Source organism: Psammomys obesus, unplaced genomic scaffold (assembly GCF_907164565.1).
Source record: "Psammomys obesus unplaced genomic scaffold, mPsaObe1.curated_primary_1811, whole genome shotgun sequence".
In the NCBI taxonomy this organism is placed as follows: domain Eukaryota; kingdom Metazoa; phylum Chordata; class Mammalia; order Rodentia; family Muridae; genus Psammomys; species Psammomys obesus.
In genome coordinates, this window is record NW_026585691.1 from 13,552,701 (window position 1) to 13,573,042 (window position 20,342).

The 20,342-nt window shown below is 39.7% G+C and overlaps 1 protein-coding gene across 1 annotated transcript in view; it reads right to left on the bottom strand.

Moving 5' to 3' along the window:
• Nucleotides 1–12,736: 12,736 nt before the first annotated feature.
• Mlip (muscular LMNA interacting protein) overlaps nucleotides 12,737–20,342 on the bottom strand; it is a 128,511-nt gene continuing 120,905 nt past the window's right edge. Inside the window, exon 11 of the mRNA XM_055596956.1 lies at nucleotides 12,737–13,027. Within this exon, the coding sequence (XP_055452931.1) occupies nucleotides 13,025–13,027 (3 nt within the window). The 3' untranslated portion in view covers nucleotides 12,737–13,024. The remainder of the gene's footprint in view (nucleotides 13,028–20,342) is intronic.

Genomic DNA, 20,342 nt, shown 5'->3' on the forward strand with positions numbered 1-20,342 from the left:
ATCAAGAGTGGCTGCATTATCTTCTTCTGTAGTCTGGTAAAGTTGCTCCCCCCAAAGGAGGAGGTGATCAAAGACCAGGCCAATCAGTTCATGTCAAAGACAGTCCCTATTTCCCTTACTATGGAACCCACTTGGACACTGAGCTGCCATGGGCTACATCTGTGCAGCGGTTCTAGGTTATCTCCATACATGGTACTTGGTTGGAGTATCAGTCTCAGGATAGACCCCTGTGCCCAGATTTTTGGTTCTGTTGCTCTCCTTGTGGACCTCCTGTCCTATCCAGGTCTTACTATTTCCCACTTCTTTCATAAGATTCCCTGCACTCTGCCCAAAGGTTGGCCATAAGTCTCAGCATCTCCTGTGATACCCCTGAGGGTAGAGTCTTCCAGGGGCCCTCTGTGTCAGGCTCCTGTCATGTTCCTTGTTTTTCCCTTCTTCTGATGTCCATCCTCTTTGCCTTTCTGAGTGGGAATTAAGCATGTTAGCCGGAGTCCTCCTTCTTGATTAGTTTTTTAGGTGAACAGATTTTTATGCCACTCCTAGGCATATATCCAAAAGATGCTCAAGTATACAATAAGGACATTTGCTCAACCATGTTTGTAGAATCTTTATTTGTAATAGCCAGAAGCTGGAAACAACCTAGATGCCCCTCAACTGAGGAATGGACACAGAAATTATGGTACCTCTACACAATGAAATATTACTCACCAATAAAAAAAAAAAAAAAAAAAAAGGAAATCATGAAATTTGCAGGTAAATGGTGGGATTTGGAAAAGATCATCCTGAGTGAGGTATCCCAGAATCAGAAAGACACACAGGGTATATATTCACTCATAAGTGGATATAGACATATAATATAGGATAAACACACTAAAATTCTTTTTGTTTACTCATTACAATTTATTCACTTTGTATCCCAGCTGTAGCCCCTCCCTCTTCTCCTCTTAGTCCCATCCTCCCTCCTTCTTCTCCCTCTATGCTCCTCCCCTATTCCACTGATAGGGTAGACCTCTCCTAGCTGGCACTATCCTATCAGGTTTCATAAAGGCTGGCTGCATTGTCTTCCTCTGTGACCTGGCAAGGCTGTGCCCTCCAGGGAGAGGTGATAAAAGAACCAGCCACTGAGTTCATGTCAGAGACAGCCCCTGCTCCCTTTACTATGGAACCCACTTGGAGACTGAGTCTGTGGGCTACATCTGAGCAGGGGTTTTAGGTCCTCTCCATGCTTTGTCCTTGGTTGGGGTATCAGTTTCTGCAGGGCCCCCAGTATTTTTGGCTTTGTTGGTCTCCTTGTGGAACTCTTGTCCCCTCCAGGGCTTTCTATCTCCCCCTTCTTTCATAATATTTAATTTCATAAAAGTTTGGCTATGAGTCTCAGCATCTGCTTTGATAGCCTGATCATTTGAGTCATTCAGAGGCCCTCTGTGGTAGGCTCCTATCCTGATCCCTATCTTCTCTGGCTGCTTCTGATGTCTATCCTATTTGCCCTTCTGGATGAGGATTGGGTCTCCTCCCTAGGGGCCTCCCTCTTGCTTAATTCCTTTAGGAGTATAGATTTTAGTATGTTTATCCTATATTATATGTCTAGTAACCACTTATGAGTGGTTATTAGAATCTAATCTGATAAATATTCTCTTGTATCCTAATTAGTCATAAAAACAGCTACATTTCATATGGTAAAAAAAATAGCTCTTCTTTCTGACTCCACATCCATGCTGAGGAGGAAACTATGAGTGCTAGGAGTCTCCCTTAAGACTATATAATACTTTAAACTACATTTATTTATTATTTATTTGCAAAAGAAAGGGGCTATGCATGTTCTGTGACACAGGTGTGAAATTCAGAGGAAAACTTGTGGGAACGGTTTTCTCCTTCCATCAAGTGTGTTCCAGGAATCTCAAATTTGGATCACTGAGCTTTGCAGCAAGAATCCTAAACTCCTAGCCATTTCTCTAGCACTGTACTGCAAGCACACACACACACACACACACACACACACACACACACACACTTTTCAAGAGTCTTCAATAGGTTTACAACTGTTCTGAACCAATGATGAAATCCAGCATAAAACAGATATCCGGGAGTCACTGTAAATAAAAAGAGCTGGGCAGCAAGCTACTGCTCCAGAAAGCCCATTGTAGGCTGCTACAGCTTAATGAACTCATCCTCAACAGCTTGTTCAGGAAATTGGTTTCTGTCTCTCTTGTTTGGGAAGTGCAAAAAAAAAAAAATTTAGAGAGAAAAAAATAACAAAGCATACCACAAAAGCAACAGCAAAAATCAAAACAATGGGAGACAGTAAAAGAGGCAGAGAAGAACAAAATGGCTGAAATTACAGAAAATTAAAATTAAACTATACTTCCTCATCAATAATTACATCAAGTATAAAAAATTAAGCCTCTTGATTAAATACAGTAAAGTTAGGGAAAATAAAACAAAACAAACATGACCCTTCCAATGAACATAAGACCTTTTTTATGTTATTCTGTGTTATTATGTTGTGTTAGATTTAGATATGTTGAAGATGGAGGCATGGCAAAATATTTAATGTCAATGGTAACCCAAGGCATCATGGATCACAATAGCTATATCAGACAAAGCTTAAAGACTATGACAATGTATAGAGGAGACATTATATAATGTCAAAGGGCAAATTCACCAGGGTGGTTAATGATTATGCACCTGATATCAAAATACTTAGACACAGGAAGTGAAGAACAATAGAATTAAAGGAACACCTCAGTGGCAACACCACAATAGCAGAGTATTTCCATATCTGACTTTCAATAATGAGTGAAAATACAGAAAGAAGGTCCATAAGGAAGGGGGACATATTAGCACTACGTAAAACAGAACAGGACTGACACATGCTGAGCATTGCATCAACACGGCACAGACTGTGTTGTCCTGAAGTACATATAGAGCCGTCTCAAAAAACACCCCATGCTAGATCATAGAAGTCTTAAATTTAGAGACTTTGAAATAAGATCTAGTGCTTTTCTCTAATGCAAGGAATGAGAATAGAATAGTGGGTAGGAATTGGAAAATTTACAAAGAACTGGTAATAAAAGTTATGAACACTTGAGCTCTGACTAAATTAAAAAAAAAAAAAAGAAAAGAAAAAGGATGACCTGGGTAATTTCTGTAGACAAATGGAAAAGAAAATACATATTAGAATTTATGAAAGGCTGCACAGCCACACAAAAAAGAAAAATAAAAGAGCTGACATAAAAGAGAAAAATCTCTAATGGATGCTTAGACAGTGCCTCATGGAACTAAACAGGAAAAGATAGAAGCACCAATGTAACAAAAATAAAGAAAGTGAAGATTAGAGAAAAAAACTAGAGAAAAAAACATTAGGAAAATTTATTACTATAAGATTTGACATTTGAAAAGATGAACAGCATTGACCAAAATTTAGCCTTACTGCAAAAGGAAAAGATTCAAATAAATTTGACCCAAAACAAAACAGAGACATCACTGCTTGTACCACACAAATATAAAAGGGCAACACACTGGATAACTTAAAGAAAAATGGATAAACTCAAGTAACGTACAAACCACCAAGGCTAAATACAAATATAAACCACCAAGACTAAATAATGGAGAAACAGAACGTCTAAGCAAACCTGTAACTAGGGAGCAAATTGATTCAACACTCAAAAGCCTCTCAAAAAATGGAGAGCTCAAGGCCAGGTGGCTTCACTGATGAGTTTTACTGAATTTAAAAATGAGTTTGACTGTCAGTCTTCCTCAGACACATGCAAAAACTGAAAGGGAACAAGGTCTTCCGAACCGATACGAGATTGGCTTTTCCTTAGTGCAAAAGCCAGAAGACATTATTAAATAAGTAAGGATTTAAGACAACATCCCAGATGAATACAGGCAGGTAAGCCCTCAACAAAACATATTAAACATATACATATATGTATATATGTAATTATAAAGATCAAGGTATTTTAAGTTATAAAGAACCAGCAAAATTACTCATTAGTGAAAGCACTTACCATCAAACTTGACTGTGTTTGACCTGCAGAGTGGAAGGAGAGGACAGACTCCTGCACTTTTTGCCCTCACTCACCTCCACACACATCCTATAGCCTGTGCATAGCTGTACACATACACAGAATAAAGAAATAAACCAATGTATCTCTTGAACCTAAATTTAAGCATCTTTGTATATGTAATTTGAGCCATAAACTTAAAAATTAAAATTAGGAGTAAAGAAAAAAAATAAGAACAAGGAAATTCATAAAAGCTACAGGTTAGGAAACCAATATTTTAAACCAGTCATATATCTACACACTCACAATGATAAAACGGAAAGTATGATCAACAAAATAATTATATTTGCATTGATCTAAAAGTGTTTTGAGTAGATTTTAATATAGTGGTGAAAGTTCTGTACATTTAAAACCAGAAGCTATTGCAAAATGAATTAATGAAGACAGTAAATGGAAAAGTGTTCTACATTTGTAAATGGGAAAAGTTTCTAATTTTAAAAAATTTATACTTCCCAAAGAAATTATGCATTCATTGCAATCTTCATCAAAATTTTTACTGGTTATTTTTCTCATTAATTTATATATTTATTCATTTTACATTCCAGTCGCAGCCCCCTCCCTCTGGTCCTCCCAGTCCCACCCTCCCACCTTCTTTCCCCATTTTCTCTCCCCTTCTCCTCGGAAAAGATGACCCCTCCCAATCTGCCCCAATACATCAAGTTGTATCAGGACTGAGCACATCCTCTTCCACTGAGGCCAGACAAAGCAGCCCAGCTAAGGGAAAGTGATCCAAAAGCAGGACATAGTGTACATGTCAGAGACAACCGCTGCTCCAGTTGCTAGGGGACCCACATGAAGACTCCACTGTCCATCAGCTACATGTGTAGGGGCCTAGGACCAGTCCATGTGTGCTCTTCGGTTGGTGGTCCAGTCTCAGTGAGCCCCATGGGCCTAGGTTAGTTGACTCTGTAGGTCTTCTTGTGGATTTCTTGTCCCCTCCAGGTCCTTCTATCCTTCCCCCAACTCTTCCACAGTATACTCTGAGCTCCCCCTAATGTTTGGCTGTGGGTCTCAACATCTGTTTCAAGCTGCTGCTGGAAGGAGTCTTGTTGAGGACAGTTATGGTAGGCTCCTCCCTGCAAGTATAGCATCATCAGTAGTGTCAGGGGTAGGCTCTCTCCAATGGGGTAGATTTCAGGTTGGGCCAGTCATTGGTTGGACATTCCCTCAATCTCTACTCCATCTTTATCCTTATAGTTCTTGTATGCAGGGTAAATTTGGTGTCGAAGGTTTTGTAGGTGGGTCAGTGTTCTCTCTCTCCCCTGGCAGTCCTGCCTAGCTATAAGAGGTAGCCAGTTGAGTCTTTATCAGCTAGAGTCACCCTCATATCCTCCCATGAGCCTTTCCTGTCCCAGGTCTCCAGTTTGTTTGTAAGTGGATATTTGCCATATAGTACAGTATAACCACACCACAATCCACAGACCTAAAGAATCTAGGTAACAAGGAGGGCTCAGGGGAGTATGCACCAGTCTCACTCAGAAAGGGAAATAAAGTAGCTATCTGAAGTAGATGGAGAGGGAATGAGAGAGAGGAGATGAGGAGGGGAAAAGGGCAGGGATCAAGAAGGAGGAGAGCAGGGGTAGGAGGTGAGAGGGTTGGGTGAGAGTGAAAAATCCATGGGGGACATCTCTGTGGTATTTTTAAGATAAATAATAACATAATTCTAAATTTAAAAGGAACCACCAATGATCCAAGATAGCTTTTTAAAAATGCCTAGAAAGAACAAGGTGCGGGTTTTACTTATTTTTCAAAACATACTAAAATACTGTAATTAACTGGCATTGACCTGCCATAAGAACAGGGAATATAAATAAATAAATGCAGCAGAATAGGAAGACCAGAAATAATATTATGATTGGATAATCAATGTATCTTCCACAGAGGCCGTACATACCTAATGTGAGAAAGGATAGTTTCAGAACAAATATTTTTGAAATCTGGACTTTGTTTTTGTTTTCTTTATTCTTCTCTCAAACAATAGTCCTCACTGCAGCCTCTCCTCCCTCCCATCCTTCCAGTACCCCAGCCACCTCTCCTCTCCTCCAAAGCCACTGCTCCTCTGTGTCTCTCCAGAAAAGAACAGGCCTCCTGGTGTTATCAACTGAACATGGCTTAAGAAGTTACAATAAGACTAGGTATAAGCCCTCATATGGAAGCTGGGCAAGGTAACCCAGTAGGAATAAGAGGGTCCCAAGCACAGGCAAAAGACTCAGAGACACCCTGACTTCCACTGTTAGGAATTCCAACAAAAACCTCAACCGAAACAACCACACCATGTAGGCAGAGGGCCTAGAGCAGACCGTGAAGGCTCCATAGTTGGATTTTCTTTTTACTGCTATGGAGACTATCTATGCAAAAGAAGAATACTAGATTCTTATCTTACAGAGGCACACTTAGGTGCGTGAAGCATTTAAAGAAGAACTGAAGCATAGTATAGAACATCTTAAAATGTTATATGTTTAGGCTCTCATCTAAGGCTTGGGAACCCTTGGGAAGTGAAGTAAATAAACAGATATTAAGTATAAATTAAAAAAAAAAAGAAAGATTGGGCGGCGGTGACATGATGAGGCACGGCAGCACGTGACTGTAAAATCCCAACACTGGAGCAGCTGAGAAGGAGTTACAAATTTGTGTCCATATTGAGCAAGGCTCTGCTTCAAAAAAGAAACAAATGAAACAAAGAAACAAAGAAGGAAAGAAAAACAGGGGCTGTTGCGATACAGCTTCCCAGCAGAGCACCTAGTTGACCTGAGAGAGGCCCTATGCTTATCCTTACTTAATACTCCCCCATCATCAAAAATGTGAGATCAACTCAGCAGCAGTCATTTCAGACATTTGAAAAGACCACTGCTGCTTATGGTGCTAAATTTTTTTTTATTAACTAAATAATAACACTAGAAATTGGCTGAGTACAAAGGAAATGTTAGCTCTTCTCCCCAATGGAATGGGACAAAAGAAATTTCAGTTTAGAAAATTTTTTTTTCTGCACTGCATCTACTTATATAGAAAATCTTATTCTCTGTTTTAAAATTCAGAACGAGGTGGAGGTTTGATCCAATGACTTTAAATAAAAGTAGCATCAGAAGGACCAGGTACCAACAGTAACATATTTTACCCACTCAGGAATTTCATCAGGTAAAAATATTTCACTTCTAATGTACAAAACAAATAACAGTAATTTCCAAATTCAATAATTTTAAACACTTTGGTGAAATTTGAAGTAATTTCAAAATAATTCTGAGGTTCCCTCTAAAGCACACTGCCTAAGAGGACCTCATCTTTTTTTTTTTTTTTTTTTTTTTTTTTTTTTTTTTTTAGTTTAAATGGCAGGTTTAGAGGCAGAAAACCATTCCTAAGCTTTATCTGCTCTATGAGAGACACTGTTTTACATGGTGATATGAATTCGATCCACATCAAATACATTGTTGTTATAAAAATAAACTGTCTCGGTCTTCGGGAATCCATTGACCCCGTAGAGAGAACCGTGGATTTCTCTTGGCAAGTGGGTGGAGATGTAAACCCCTCTTAACTAGAAGCAGCGCTTTCTCTGTATTAGTAACGTTAACAAGCATGTTGCGAAGTCGTGAACAAATCACACGAGGCTTGCTTGACTCCAGATGATAGTGGTGTGGACACTGTGAGGGAGCTAAGCGTGAGTGTGTAGCGAGGCTCGAAGGACACCTAAAACTTCCTCCGTGGCGACAGAGTGCCAAAGGGGAACTTTTACAAAAAGAACACAAAGGGGCAGAGCTATGTCCGCAGTTGAAGAGGCACGCCACGCTGCCACAGATTTTGTTAATTTGAGAAGAACAGATTGAGTAGCGTGGCGTCCATCCAGACAACCCAGGAGAACTTAGCTCTCAAAGGACTGTTTCATCTTGCGCACAGACCGCTTCTCAGGGAACAGAGTGCACTGCCAAGACATAGCCATTGAGATTTCCCGCTGATTGCTCAAGTGGAGACTTGAACTTTTAACCTGAGAAATAAAAGGCTCAAGCCTGTCTCAGCTGGTAGACAGGCTCTGGCTTTCATCTCTGTTTAATAACTAGCAATGATACACCTGTACAGAGGGCATGTGGCAGGGAAAGATGAAAAGGCGCTTGTTTGTAAGATTGCTCTTCAGTAAGAAATACAGAAGTCAGTCCCGCAGTACTGAGTCCTAGCACAACGCTCAGTCTGTTTGGCTTCGCTGGGAAATAATGGGCTAAAATCTATGGCTAGTGACACTCCAGAGGATCAGGGTTTTTTCCCTCATTGGGTAGGATAAAAATATTGGGAAGCTGATGTTTTTGTTTTTTGTTTTTCTCCCCTCCCCCTTGGCATTATCATTTAGCATGATAAAACCAACAAAACCTGACTTCTTGCTTGTGTACTCTCACAAATCCTGCTGGACCTATTTTAATGTGTTATCAGCCAGGACTAGACTAAGATAATTCAGAGAGTAGTCTAATATATAGTCTTTATTATTTGTTTGTTGTTTATTATTACACACCCAGACACACACACACACACACACACACACACACACACACTGTATCAAGAAAACCAGACAATGATGTAAAGATGTGTAGTTGTGCATTCACCTTTGTGTTGTGCTTTCACCTTTGTGTTGTGCTTGGAGGCACCGAACACTGGTTTCAATCTTCATCTACTTTTTCCTTTGAAACAGGGACTTACTGAACAGACAGTTCACCAACTGGCTTCTCTGGCTGAAAACAAGCTCCTTGGATCTGCCTTTGTGTTCTTCACCTGAGGTTGCAAACAGTGCTCCGGGCCTTTAGGTATTAGGAACCTGCAGTAAGACCGGAGCAGACAGGTTCCCCACAGATTCCTCTCTGAAGTCCCTTAGTCACATTTTTCACTGATGTGAAGTAGCTTAAATAAACAATTTGTCATAAACTATGTTTATTAGAAAACAAAAACTATCCATTTTAACTTCTCCACCATTCATGTTCCTTTTATGTAATATAGTATTTGTTTAGATAAATGCTCAACTAAGACCCAAAAGCAGAATTGGCAAATATCTGTGGACTCCTGATTTAACGATTTAACTCAGTTCAAGTTTGGAAAGACTTCCCAAGCTTCCTGAGGCTTCATCTCCTGTTCTATCCAAAGCACATGAACTCTTCCACATCATGCCTGGGCTTCGCGATCTGGCATGGCAAGGATGTCTTTCTCCCAGTAGCTTGAGCCTATTCTTCTTCTTAGAGTAGAGATTTTGCTCATATATTTTAGTTGTAATCTGCAACCCTGGAAATTTTTTACTCTCTTTTCTTCATGTTTTTATTTCATTATTTGTGAAGCTTTCCCCTGCCTCTTGTGTAATTTTTGTTTTAGCCTCCAGAGTTTTTTAGCCAATAAAAAATTTAGGCTCAGGTGTTTAAGTGTGCTGAGAAATTGCAAGAACATTTCAAAAGCACATTATAAAACTTTCATTTAAAATGTATCAACATATACTCTTTAAATGTACAGTAAAGAAGATTTAATTCTTGTCAAACAAACTGAGCGTTCAAAACTTCAGGGCAATATAGTAGTAAATTTTATAATATACCACAGAAAATGAAGGAAATTTTCCAAATGTAACATGTCTCCAACAAATTGAAAAATATTTGCTTGAGTTATAAGTCTAAATTCTCTGGGCTTAATCAAAGCAAACAAGCTTACTTTCTAACAAAGTCATCCTCTCACTGATTGAGATTTAGTTTGCAATAGAAGATGCTTTCAAAAGTGGGAATCCACAGAAGTCTAGTTAAAGAAACATTTTTGCTACCTGCAGGAGTTTTTGCTTGCCGGGGCACTAAAGCGAGAATAGTCCCTTGTTTAAGGGCTCGTTGTCTCTTCTTGTTCTTTACTTCAGACACTGGGATGAACACTGCCATTCAAAGGACTATCCGTTTCCTCCAAAGAACAATTTCACAATAAAATAACAAGACATACTGTTTGCCAAGTGAAATGTTGTGTTTGTTTGTTTGTCTGAAGGCCTCACAGACAGAAGTTTGGTATTCAAGCTATAGAATGATGACCTCCCTTCTTTCTCTCAGAGTTTAACTAATTCTAATGCATGTTCACTCAGCTTTGGATTGCCAAATTCCTTGGTGGACTGTGCTCCAGTGGCCCACTTTGGGAAGTGCCTGTATAGCAAGCGCTACGTTTTTCTGGTACTCACTGCCGAAACTAACTAGTTACATTCAAGTGTTAACTTACAGCTGGCTTTTGGAAAACCCAAACTGAGATGAGACACAGCTTCAGTTCTCCACGAACTGCTCTTACCTCTTTTCTCTTCAGAAACATCCACTGTTCTCCAACTTCCTCTGGACAGCAAAATCTATACTAGGCGCCTATAAAACAGCTCATTCTCCATGTTTCACTAAAACCAATACTTACCCTTCCTTCATGGGAGTAACACTCTCTTCTTCACTGAGATGCTGAAGAAAACACATTAGAATATGATGCTAAGCCAATGGACATTGCAGCCAGGCCTGAAGATATCTGATAGGCTAGGGTCAAATGGAAAGGGAGAAGGACCTCCCCTATCAGTGGACTTGGAAGGGGGCAGGGAAGAGATGAGGGAAGGAGGGTGGGACTGGGAGGGAAAGAAAGAGGGGACTACAGCTGAGATACAAGTGAATGACCTGTGATTTAAAAAAAAAAAAAGAAAGAATACGATTTTCAGAGGCATGTGATTCTTTAGAAATAGTGTACGAATGAAAAGTCCTCTTGATATATTTAGTGTTCACAAATTTGATGGCTCAAATAAAAAATGATGGCTCAGTCAAAAAAAAAAAAAGGAGTTCAAGGTTCTTACCAGTAAAATGAAGATATTTTCTTGACAATACAATGCACTAAACATTTATGTATTGAATATGACATGTCCCCTATGGGCTCATGTTTAAATGTTTGGTTCTCAGCTGATGCCATTATTTTGAGAGTTTCTGGACATTTTAAGAGCTGATTCCTAGCACACTAAGAGTCATATCTTTCTTACAGCCTAGCCCTTCTATCCCTATCCTTCCTGTCCCCCAGGAAGTGGACAGACTCATTCTGCTCTGCACACACCTGTCACCATGATATTCTGTTTCACCATGCACTAGAATCAATGGGGCTATTGGGCTGAAATGTCAGAAATCACAAGTGAAAGTAAATTTTACTCCCTTCGTAAATTGTTAAGTTTGGTTATTTTGTCACAACGGCATAAAACAAATAACACAAATCTTTGAAAACTTAAGATAAGTGGACTTCCACATCCAAACCACCCTTACATATTAAAAGTTGTCTTTACAGTTGTTGAACCTCTGGTAGGAATAAAACTGGGTACACTTAAACTGGCAGCAGTTTAAGCAATATAATTTACATTTTTTAAAATACTTATGCCAAAAGCACATCTTCCAAACATATGTATATATTAAACACATAAGAATATATGCCTTATGCAAGGAAAAATGAAAATATCATAAATAAGTCATCAATTAATAATTAAATATTGAAAGGGACTTGCCCAAATTTATAACAAATTTGTGAGCGATCTGAGGAGTATGACCAACTCAAAAAGTGAATGAATAAGTAAATGAATGAATGAGTGAATGAATGAAGCATTAAGACAGTATCTTGGCATTAGAATCAAATTACCTGACTTCTAACCCTACCACTTATGCCTTGATTTAGCCATTTGGATATGCCTACTTTTGTAAACATAAAACAAGGGTAATGATATTATCACTCTAACAAAATCATTCATTATGAAGGTTAAGTGAAATTAAATCATCTTAACAACATGTAACTGGTATATAATAAGACTTAGCAGACTGCTAAGACCTACTGAGTGGTTCATGGAGATGATGTAGCTGTTTGTAGAGGAGATGAGGAGAGATATTTACCAAGGCTCCTTTGCATTTCTAATACCAGTAGAGAAAAATATAAGTTTATATTTCCAGGTGCCATCTGATGGTTAATAATGGAGTGTTCTGATTCCAGTTGCTCTTTCATAGGAGCCTCCCTTGAGTGCGCTAGCTGGGTTGATGAAGCAGTGGGAGAAAGAAGCAGTAGTTGAAAGCTGGCTCTCAGCAAGTGTGAGCTACATGCCAAGGGAAAGTCAAAAACATTTTTGCAAAGGTCCCTCTGCTACCTGAAGCCTGCTGCTGGGGGCTGCTGAGGACCCTTAGTGGGTGTTATCTTGGTCTTCCTGGATGGAAAGAAGAAGGAAATCACTAGAGGATACTATATCAACTGCTGGGGAGACAAGTGGGGGACAAATGAAGCCTACACAATAGGGCTGGCAGCAGCTGTGACTCTGCTGGTCTCTTGGGGCTGCCATTATAGTGAGGGTTTGCTCCGTGGGAGCGTGACCTGTGAGGTGGCTTTCTTAAGAACCATGTAGCCATAAGCAAAGACATCGCTGTTGGAGATACCCCAGCACATATTGGGCTCTCTCCAGGACTCAGTCCACAGAGCATGTAAGAACCTTAACAGTTTAGGAATCAGCATGCATTATGAAGAACATCACCTTTCTCATCTCTACAGTTTCACCGATGCACCCTAAAAAAAAGTCATCATCCTCTGAGACACAAATACTCTTAAAGATAATGATGTTTGATTCTGTTAGCAATGTATCCATTAAACAAAACAACGCATACGTTGAAAAAACCAGTCACAATCGTTCTTGTATTCAGCTATAGTTCTTTATTTGGCTGCTAAATATAGGGAGCGTTAGTATTGCTGTCAACATAATAGTAGGGATTATAGGCCTGACCCACAATGCAAGAAGCTACAGGTCTATCATCTTGCTCTGGCCTTTGTGGAGTGTGCTAATGCTATGTGGCTGCTGCAGACCTTCCCACTGCTCCCGCTGGGCTGAGCTTATCAACCCAGCACTCATTCCAAAAAAGCATGAGCTAAATCTATCAAGCACTGGCGTTCCAAAACTCTTCAGCAGACTGGTTCCCACTTCTGCTCCAACTTCATTACTACAAAATGAAAGAACAGATTGATGAAGGTGAGGACATATAGAAAATACATCAAAAACTATGCATTCATTTGTAGATGTAGTATCAAATGTGAAATTTTCTGCATCAGGCTCTTGTCCAGAGGGCTCAGCAGATCAGATCTGGTCTCACAGCAGTCCTGCCAGCTTCCCAGGCTGGTGCAGTCTGAGTGTAATTCCATAACCCACCTCCCTTCTGGATCATGTCAGTCTTTATAGCATTGCCTGCATCATTCCCTAACAAGCAATATCTACAACAAGAAGGGAAAGTGAGCAGGGATTCAAATAAAGTCCAGATTTTGAAAATGCACCATGGCATAAAACAGAGACAGCAAAGAGCTTATCTTTATACATTGATTTTTCTAAGCCTTATAATGTTGCTATGCAGTAGAGAAGCAGTTACAAAATGTCTTTATTTGTTTACATCTGTTTGTTGCCAGTTGATACAGTGAGACTGTCTGGAACAGATAAGATAAACTTGACTAATGAAGATGGATCTTTGCAGGAGTGAAGTCCAAGTGGACAAAAGAAAGCATCAGAGATGAGATGGGAAGAAATTAATTTCTAAAACATAGTCTGATAGAACACTGTGATACAATGAGAAAGGAGGAAATTACTAGAACATTCTATTTCCAGGTGTTAACTCATGAATGAGGATGAGACAATCCAACATGGCCATTGGAGAATAAACGAAGCTAGTTGCTTTTCCGTGGGCATCTCTTTCAGCTTTACATGGTTAGATCATAGGCAGGAACATTGGCCCCAAAAACACCCATGGCTTAGAGCTGGCTACAAGATGGGTCATAGTGAAAGGGCTCAAGAAAATCTAGTAGCATTGTGAAAGTGTATACCTTCTGCATCCTGTATGATATGTAGAGTGGAAGAAGGACGGAAGAAAAGGCAGATGGGTAGCTCTGTGCAGCTCTGAAGGGTCCAGCCATAGACTGTCATTATCCATGAGATAAGCAGAGCACTCACTGAGATACTCTGAGGAAATGACTAAATTATATATCCTTTATATTGCTAACAAATAAAAACTATCTTAATCAAATTTTCCTCAATGTATTAGCATGTGGTAGTTAATATGACAAATGATTTTTTTAATCATCGTTGGCTTGCATTTATTAAATGTTATGACTTAGATATGCCAAACAACATATTCATATCTGTACTGAGGTCTTCATGCCATTTTGCAGTGAACGAAATTAAAGTCCAAGAAGATTAAATGCCACATGTAAGGCCACTCTATTCCATGCCCAAACTTAGTTTAATCAGTGTTTCTACTTGTTTTCATTGTTAGTCATAAGTTAGTCACACCAAAGCAAATATTGAGTATGGTCTACGTTCTGACACCTCAAAGGTGTATATATTACATATGTATACATTAAATAAAATATTATATATCACGTGGCCTTTCAGTTTCTTTCCAAACCTGGTATGCTGTAGTTTTGTACATGATTGAAGAGGCTGAAATAGTACAATCATGTCAGCCCCGTGCTCATTATCACCCTTCGATGATGCTGGGAAAAGAAAATTGTGTTTGACACCACAATTCAGTGTCTGGTTAGAAATGATACATGACACTGTGACAGGTAGAGCCATCATTTTAGATGCATTCTGAAGTTTCTACATTGCTTTGCCAATCTCAATATAGTTAAAGGGCTAAGCATGAAAGGGACAAAAGTAAACTCTTAAGGAAGATGAAGACAATTAAGTAAATCAATAAAATGTCCTTATCTTCAAACTGACATTCTGGAATCACGGACCCAGAGTTTTATTGCCAAAAGAACAACACACTTACTTAAGCTGTAAGAAACTATAAGAAAGAACTTAATACACCTAAAAATCATAATTCTGAAAGGAATCTTGCTCCAGTTGCTTCTCTCTGTGGCTGACTTTGGTTAAGAAGTGAGTGTAGCCTGTGAAACTCTAAGCCAATGCTGCAAAAAGCATTTTCTTTTAAGAATGGGCAATGTAAACAGGTTTTTGCTCTCCTTTAATGTAAATACACATAGACTTTCCTGCAAAATAAAGACAACGTGATTTGCATAATTCCTCTTGAAAATATAGAATCAGATCTCACACATTAGAATTCGAAACGACTTCCCAGAAATGCACACACGGTAACAATAAATAATTTTCTCCCATTAATCATGAGTCATTTGCATATATTTATAGCTGTTCACCTTGATGTGAGGACATGAGACACAGTATTACAGTTTATTATCCATAGACCAAAGCCTATAAAGCCTTTAGTAATTGGGTTCTCCTTCTACATAGCAGTGGTGTTCAACCTTCCTAATGCTGTGACTCTTTAGTGCAGTTCCTCATGTTATGGTGACCTGCAAGCATAAAATTATTTCGTTGTTACTTCATAACTATAATTGTGATATTGTTATTAATTGTAATGTAAATATCTGATATGAGACCCAAAGGGGTCTCGACCCACAGGTTGAGAACCACTGATATATAGCATGCCAGAGATCAAGGTACTATATAATGGGCACTGAAAGCTCAATATTCAATCTGGTTCCAAAACTACTGTTCTCTAGACTATCCATGATCCAAATAGTTATTAAGCTTGGCCTTACTGCTTGGTTTTTTGTTGTTATTGTTGTTTTGAAAATTAGTTCCATGTCAGAACAAAAAGAAGCCATGAATTCATTGTGGGGCCTGGTTTTGCAGTCTGTAACTCCACAGTCCCAGATATTCTGTTCCAGTGCTTGGTGCCTGCTCAGCTCACAAATCACTACAGTGCAGTTTATCGAAATCATCTGCTAAGTAGCCAAGGACCATGCATGGAGAGGACCTAGGCCCCTTGTTCAGAGGAAGCCCATAGGCTGCTCAGTTTTCAAGTGGGTTCCCTAATAAGGGGTACAGGGGCTGTCTCTGTCATGAACTCAGTGACAGGCTCTTTGATCATCTTCCCCTGGAGGGTGCAGCCTTTCCAGGTCACAGAGGAAGATGATGCAGCCAGCCTTGATGAGACCTGATAGACAAGGGTCAATTAGAAGGCGAGGAGGCCCTCCTCTAACAGGGGACTAGGGTAAGGGCATAGGGGGAGAAGAGGGAGGGTGGCTGGGACTGGGAGGAGACAAGGGAGGGGGCTGTAGTGGGGATACAAAGTGAATAAATTGTAATAAATAAATTAATTATTTTTTTTTTAAAAAAAAAGCCTTTGGAGAAATCACCTATAGAGTGTCAGGTCTGTGCCTCCTATAGTAAATTCACCCAAAGTCTTAGAAGAGAAAAACAAATGGGACCTTTTTCTTTTCTTTTCTTTCTTTCTTTTTTTTTTTCTGTTGTTGCCTAATTGAAAGAGTCTCTAAGATTCCAGTTCTATGACTTTCCAACAAAATCTAAAGACAAATGGAAATTTAAAATGCAATCCTCACCCACCCTATTGAACACAAGGGAACATATTCCTATCCTTTCCTTTTTCCTGAGGTGTGTATTTTAGAAAATTTGTCAACAGTACTCTCCTTACTCTTTGAATTGTCTAGAAATCCCTTCAGGAATTAGATGAGAATTTTGTGAAACCCCAGCATGTCTTTTCTGAGGCTTTGTTCATCTTTTCTCAAAGTGCTAACATCCAATTAACTGCCCCCCTCTCTCCGTGTGTGTGTGTGTGTGTGTGTGTGTGTGTGTGTGTGTGTGTCTTTTTTCCTAGCACTCAGAGTAAATAAACACCCGATGTTTAGCAGGTGCTGCCTTCAGTGGGCACCTGGCTCTGCGGTGTAACACTACTTCCTAAAGATACTTATATTTTGAGTAAAAATATGACAGATGAGCTCCCAAATTACCAGGTAAACCGAGGACAAGCTTTGGATGACAAGCAGTACCTTGATGCTTCCCACTTGAAGGTAAACTGACTCATTTTAGCCTGAGGGAATAGATATTTGGCTTTCTGATAAGGGTTTCCCTGGGGTTGTAATCTCTTACTGGATTGCCCATGATGCCCAGCACATTCTGCTGAAGTGCTGTTCAGTAATAAACATGTGATCACACAGTCTGCCTGTTCTAGCAAAGGATCTGAGGGATGGGAGAGCGGGCACTGGAAGTGTTGGAGAGGGGAGAATGTGGGATGAAAATGAGGTAAACCACAGGGTTGTTGGGTAGAATTATCAAGAAGAAATCTAAAAATATAATAATAATAATGGGCATACTTTACCTACACACATGTGGGGCTTAAGACAGAGAAAATAATGACAAGAGAGACATTTTGGTGACTCGCCTTCTGGATATCTTGACTAGGAGATGGCCAGGTATGCCTGTGGTGGATACATCTATTTTTGTTGAGACAAGTTTACTCTGGTTCTCTAGCAGTTATATATCAAAGTATGTGACCTTTCTTTTAATCATCAGACAAGCCAGGTTTCAAGTTCACCTTTGAAACCCAGCCTTAGACTCTTAGCAATCCAAGATTCATCCAAGCTTGATTTTGAAAAGAAGGAGTTTGGAGAAATTACCCGAGAGAATACAAAGTGGGTCCATTCCTCTTAAGACGTTCTATTTACGTCCATCCAAACCAGAACAGTAAAGTGGTGCCTGTAAAGAAGTGACATTTTTCCTCCTCTGTTTTCATTGAGAGGGGGGAAATGATTGTCTGCATAAAAACCCTGGCCATCAATAGAGCCTTTGAAATTCACTGTAAGATTGGCACACAAAGTTCATTTGCCACACAGCAGCAAATCAGTCACTGTTCCTTGCTATCAGAAACAGAATCCTGACAACCCTTAATATCTATCAAAATCAGCCAAGGGGGAGGCATGAGAAAACAGAGACCACCTTGGGGTTCAGGCACAAGTGTTTCCAGCACACATGCCTCGGGATGTAGCTCATTGACAGAGTGCTTCCCAGCATGGACAAGGCCGCAAATTCAACCCCCAGCACTCCACACACAAATCATTATGAAACTGAGAGAGGAATTTGCAGAGCATGCGTTTTATGGAAACTAGTGAATAATTAGCTGCTGTGTTGTTGAGAAGGAAATCTGGTCCTGTTCTGGAAGTCATTTGACCCACAAGCTGAAAAGAATTCATTTTGGGATGTCTTTAGAAGGCGACAGAAGAAAGCAAGTTTGTTGATATGTTGCTCTGCACCTTGGAATTCACAATTAATCCTGGAAAGAGAGAAGTGAGTTTGTGCAAACAGAGTGGTTTGTGCATCAAAGAATGAATATATATAACACATACATATATATGTATTTGTGTATCTGTATATCTAGTGTTGAATTCACAAGACTGCTATGCAAGCTAAGTGACTATTTCTTGTAGAATACAAAGTTCTCTGCAACTCTGTTCAGACATTCAGGCAGAAGTATATGCTCTGTGTAAAGTATTGAATATTCACCTATTTGGTGATTATTATATCACTGTGGACAGTATAAATCAGCAAAAGTGACACTTTTTCAAAATCGTTCAGGCAGCTGGCACATGCTCAGATTGATTATTTAAGAAGGTAATCTGGCAAGCGAAGAATTATTTCAAGGCCATGTTTGCATGTGCTTCTGTATGTGTGTGCGTGTGTGTACGTATGTATATGTGCATGTATGTATATGTATGCATGTGTATGTTTGTATGTATGCATATGTGTCTATGTGTATAGTGTATATTATATATATATACATGTATGTGTACATGTATTTGTTGTGTGTATATGTATGTATGTGTGTATGCATGTATAAGTCTTTATGTGTACTTGAGTGTATGTGTGTATGAGTTTATGTGTGTGTTTTTCTGTGTGTACATAAATACGTATGTATGTGTGAGTATGTACACAGGTGGGTGTGGGTGTGTGTGTGTGTGGGTGGGTATACGCTTCTGTAATGTATGCATGTATGCATATGTGTGTATGCATTTGGAGGCATGTGTGTATAAGTGTATTTATGTGAATGCATGTGGTGTAATTTTATGTGTATGTGAATATGTGTGTATGAAGAGAAAGTTGTGATCTTTCATGCATATGAGATGACAATTGCTTTATAAAACCAGAACTTTTTAAATCTGTTCAATTTATACAGAAAAATCCATAACGAGACAATGGTTGTTCATCTCCACAAACTGATGATGAGACACTATTGCTGAAAACAACACCTACATAGCTCGGTGAACACGGAACAGATGCCAACTTCGAGTCTTCTCCCCTAAAGAAGAGCAGCCGTGGCACTGGCAGGTACTATGCACACTTAGCAAAGGAGAAAGGTGAACACCAGCCCAGCCACAAACACTTCGATCTACAGTGGTGGCCAGCATACAAGATGTGCTGGTGCAATGAGGGCACAAGGCTTTTGGGAGTGACTAACCAGCTCCTGCTTTGAGTTAAGGCACACTCCACGAGATGGAATCCATGCCCAGTGCTGCTTAGGTAGCCACGAACCTGGGAGTGGATAGGTCAAGGGCCTAGGTGAAACCAAAGGCTACTCTTCTGTTAAAGAAATGTAGTAAAATGGCCCCTAACGACATTCTGCTAAGACTCATAGATCAGTGCCTGGCTCAGCCGTCATCAAAGACCCTTTCTCCTGCAGCAGATGGCAACCCATTCAGAGACTCACTGCCAGACAACAGAAAATGAGAAACCTTGGAATACTCAGCCCTATAAAAGGAGGTCTCCATCAAATCCCTCCCATCAGGGCTCAGGGTACTACGAGGAAGAGAACACAGAAAGGGAGTAAGAGCCAAAGGGGACAGACAACACCATGGAATCAAGGTCCTCCTCACACAACAGGGCTGAAATAAATATGAACATACAGAGACTGTGGAAGCATGCACAGGGTCTGCACAGGTCTGCACCAAAGGAGTCCTAGAGGTGAAAGCAGAAGTAGACACACAGCCCATCCCTAACCAAGATGCTATCTCCAATTGATACCCACTTAACATGAAACATTTTTTTTCCCCAAAGGAATCTCACTGGGGAGACACGCCACTCTTTAACCCGTAGGTCCCATGTCCAGAAGCAAATGGCCGGCACAAAATGAACTCAACAGCATCTTTGGGGATTCTTTATCTCTTAATGTTAAGTCAGGGAGTTGGGAAGTGCTTGTTTGTTTCTACTATACAGGTTCTTATTATGGCTTTTAGTCTTGTGTTTTTGTGGGATTACTATGAGTCTAAACTGTGTGTCTCTGCATCTATGTGCTTTTTTCCTTTGGCTCTTTTTCTTGTTTGGTTGATTTGAAACATTCCAGTTTGTTTGGCTTTTCTATTCATCCCATTTTATTGTATTGTTATTACTTATACCTGTTCGTTTTCTATTGAGACAGGGAGAGTGTGGATCCAGATGGGAGAGGCAGTGGGAAG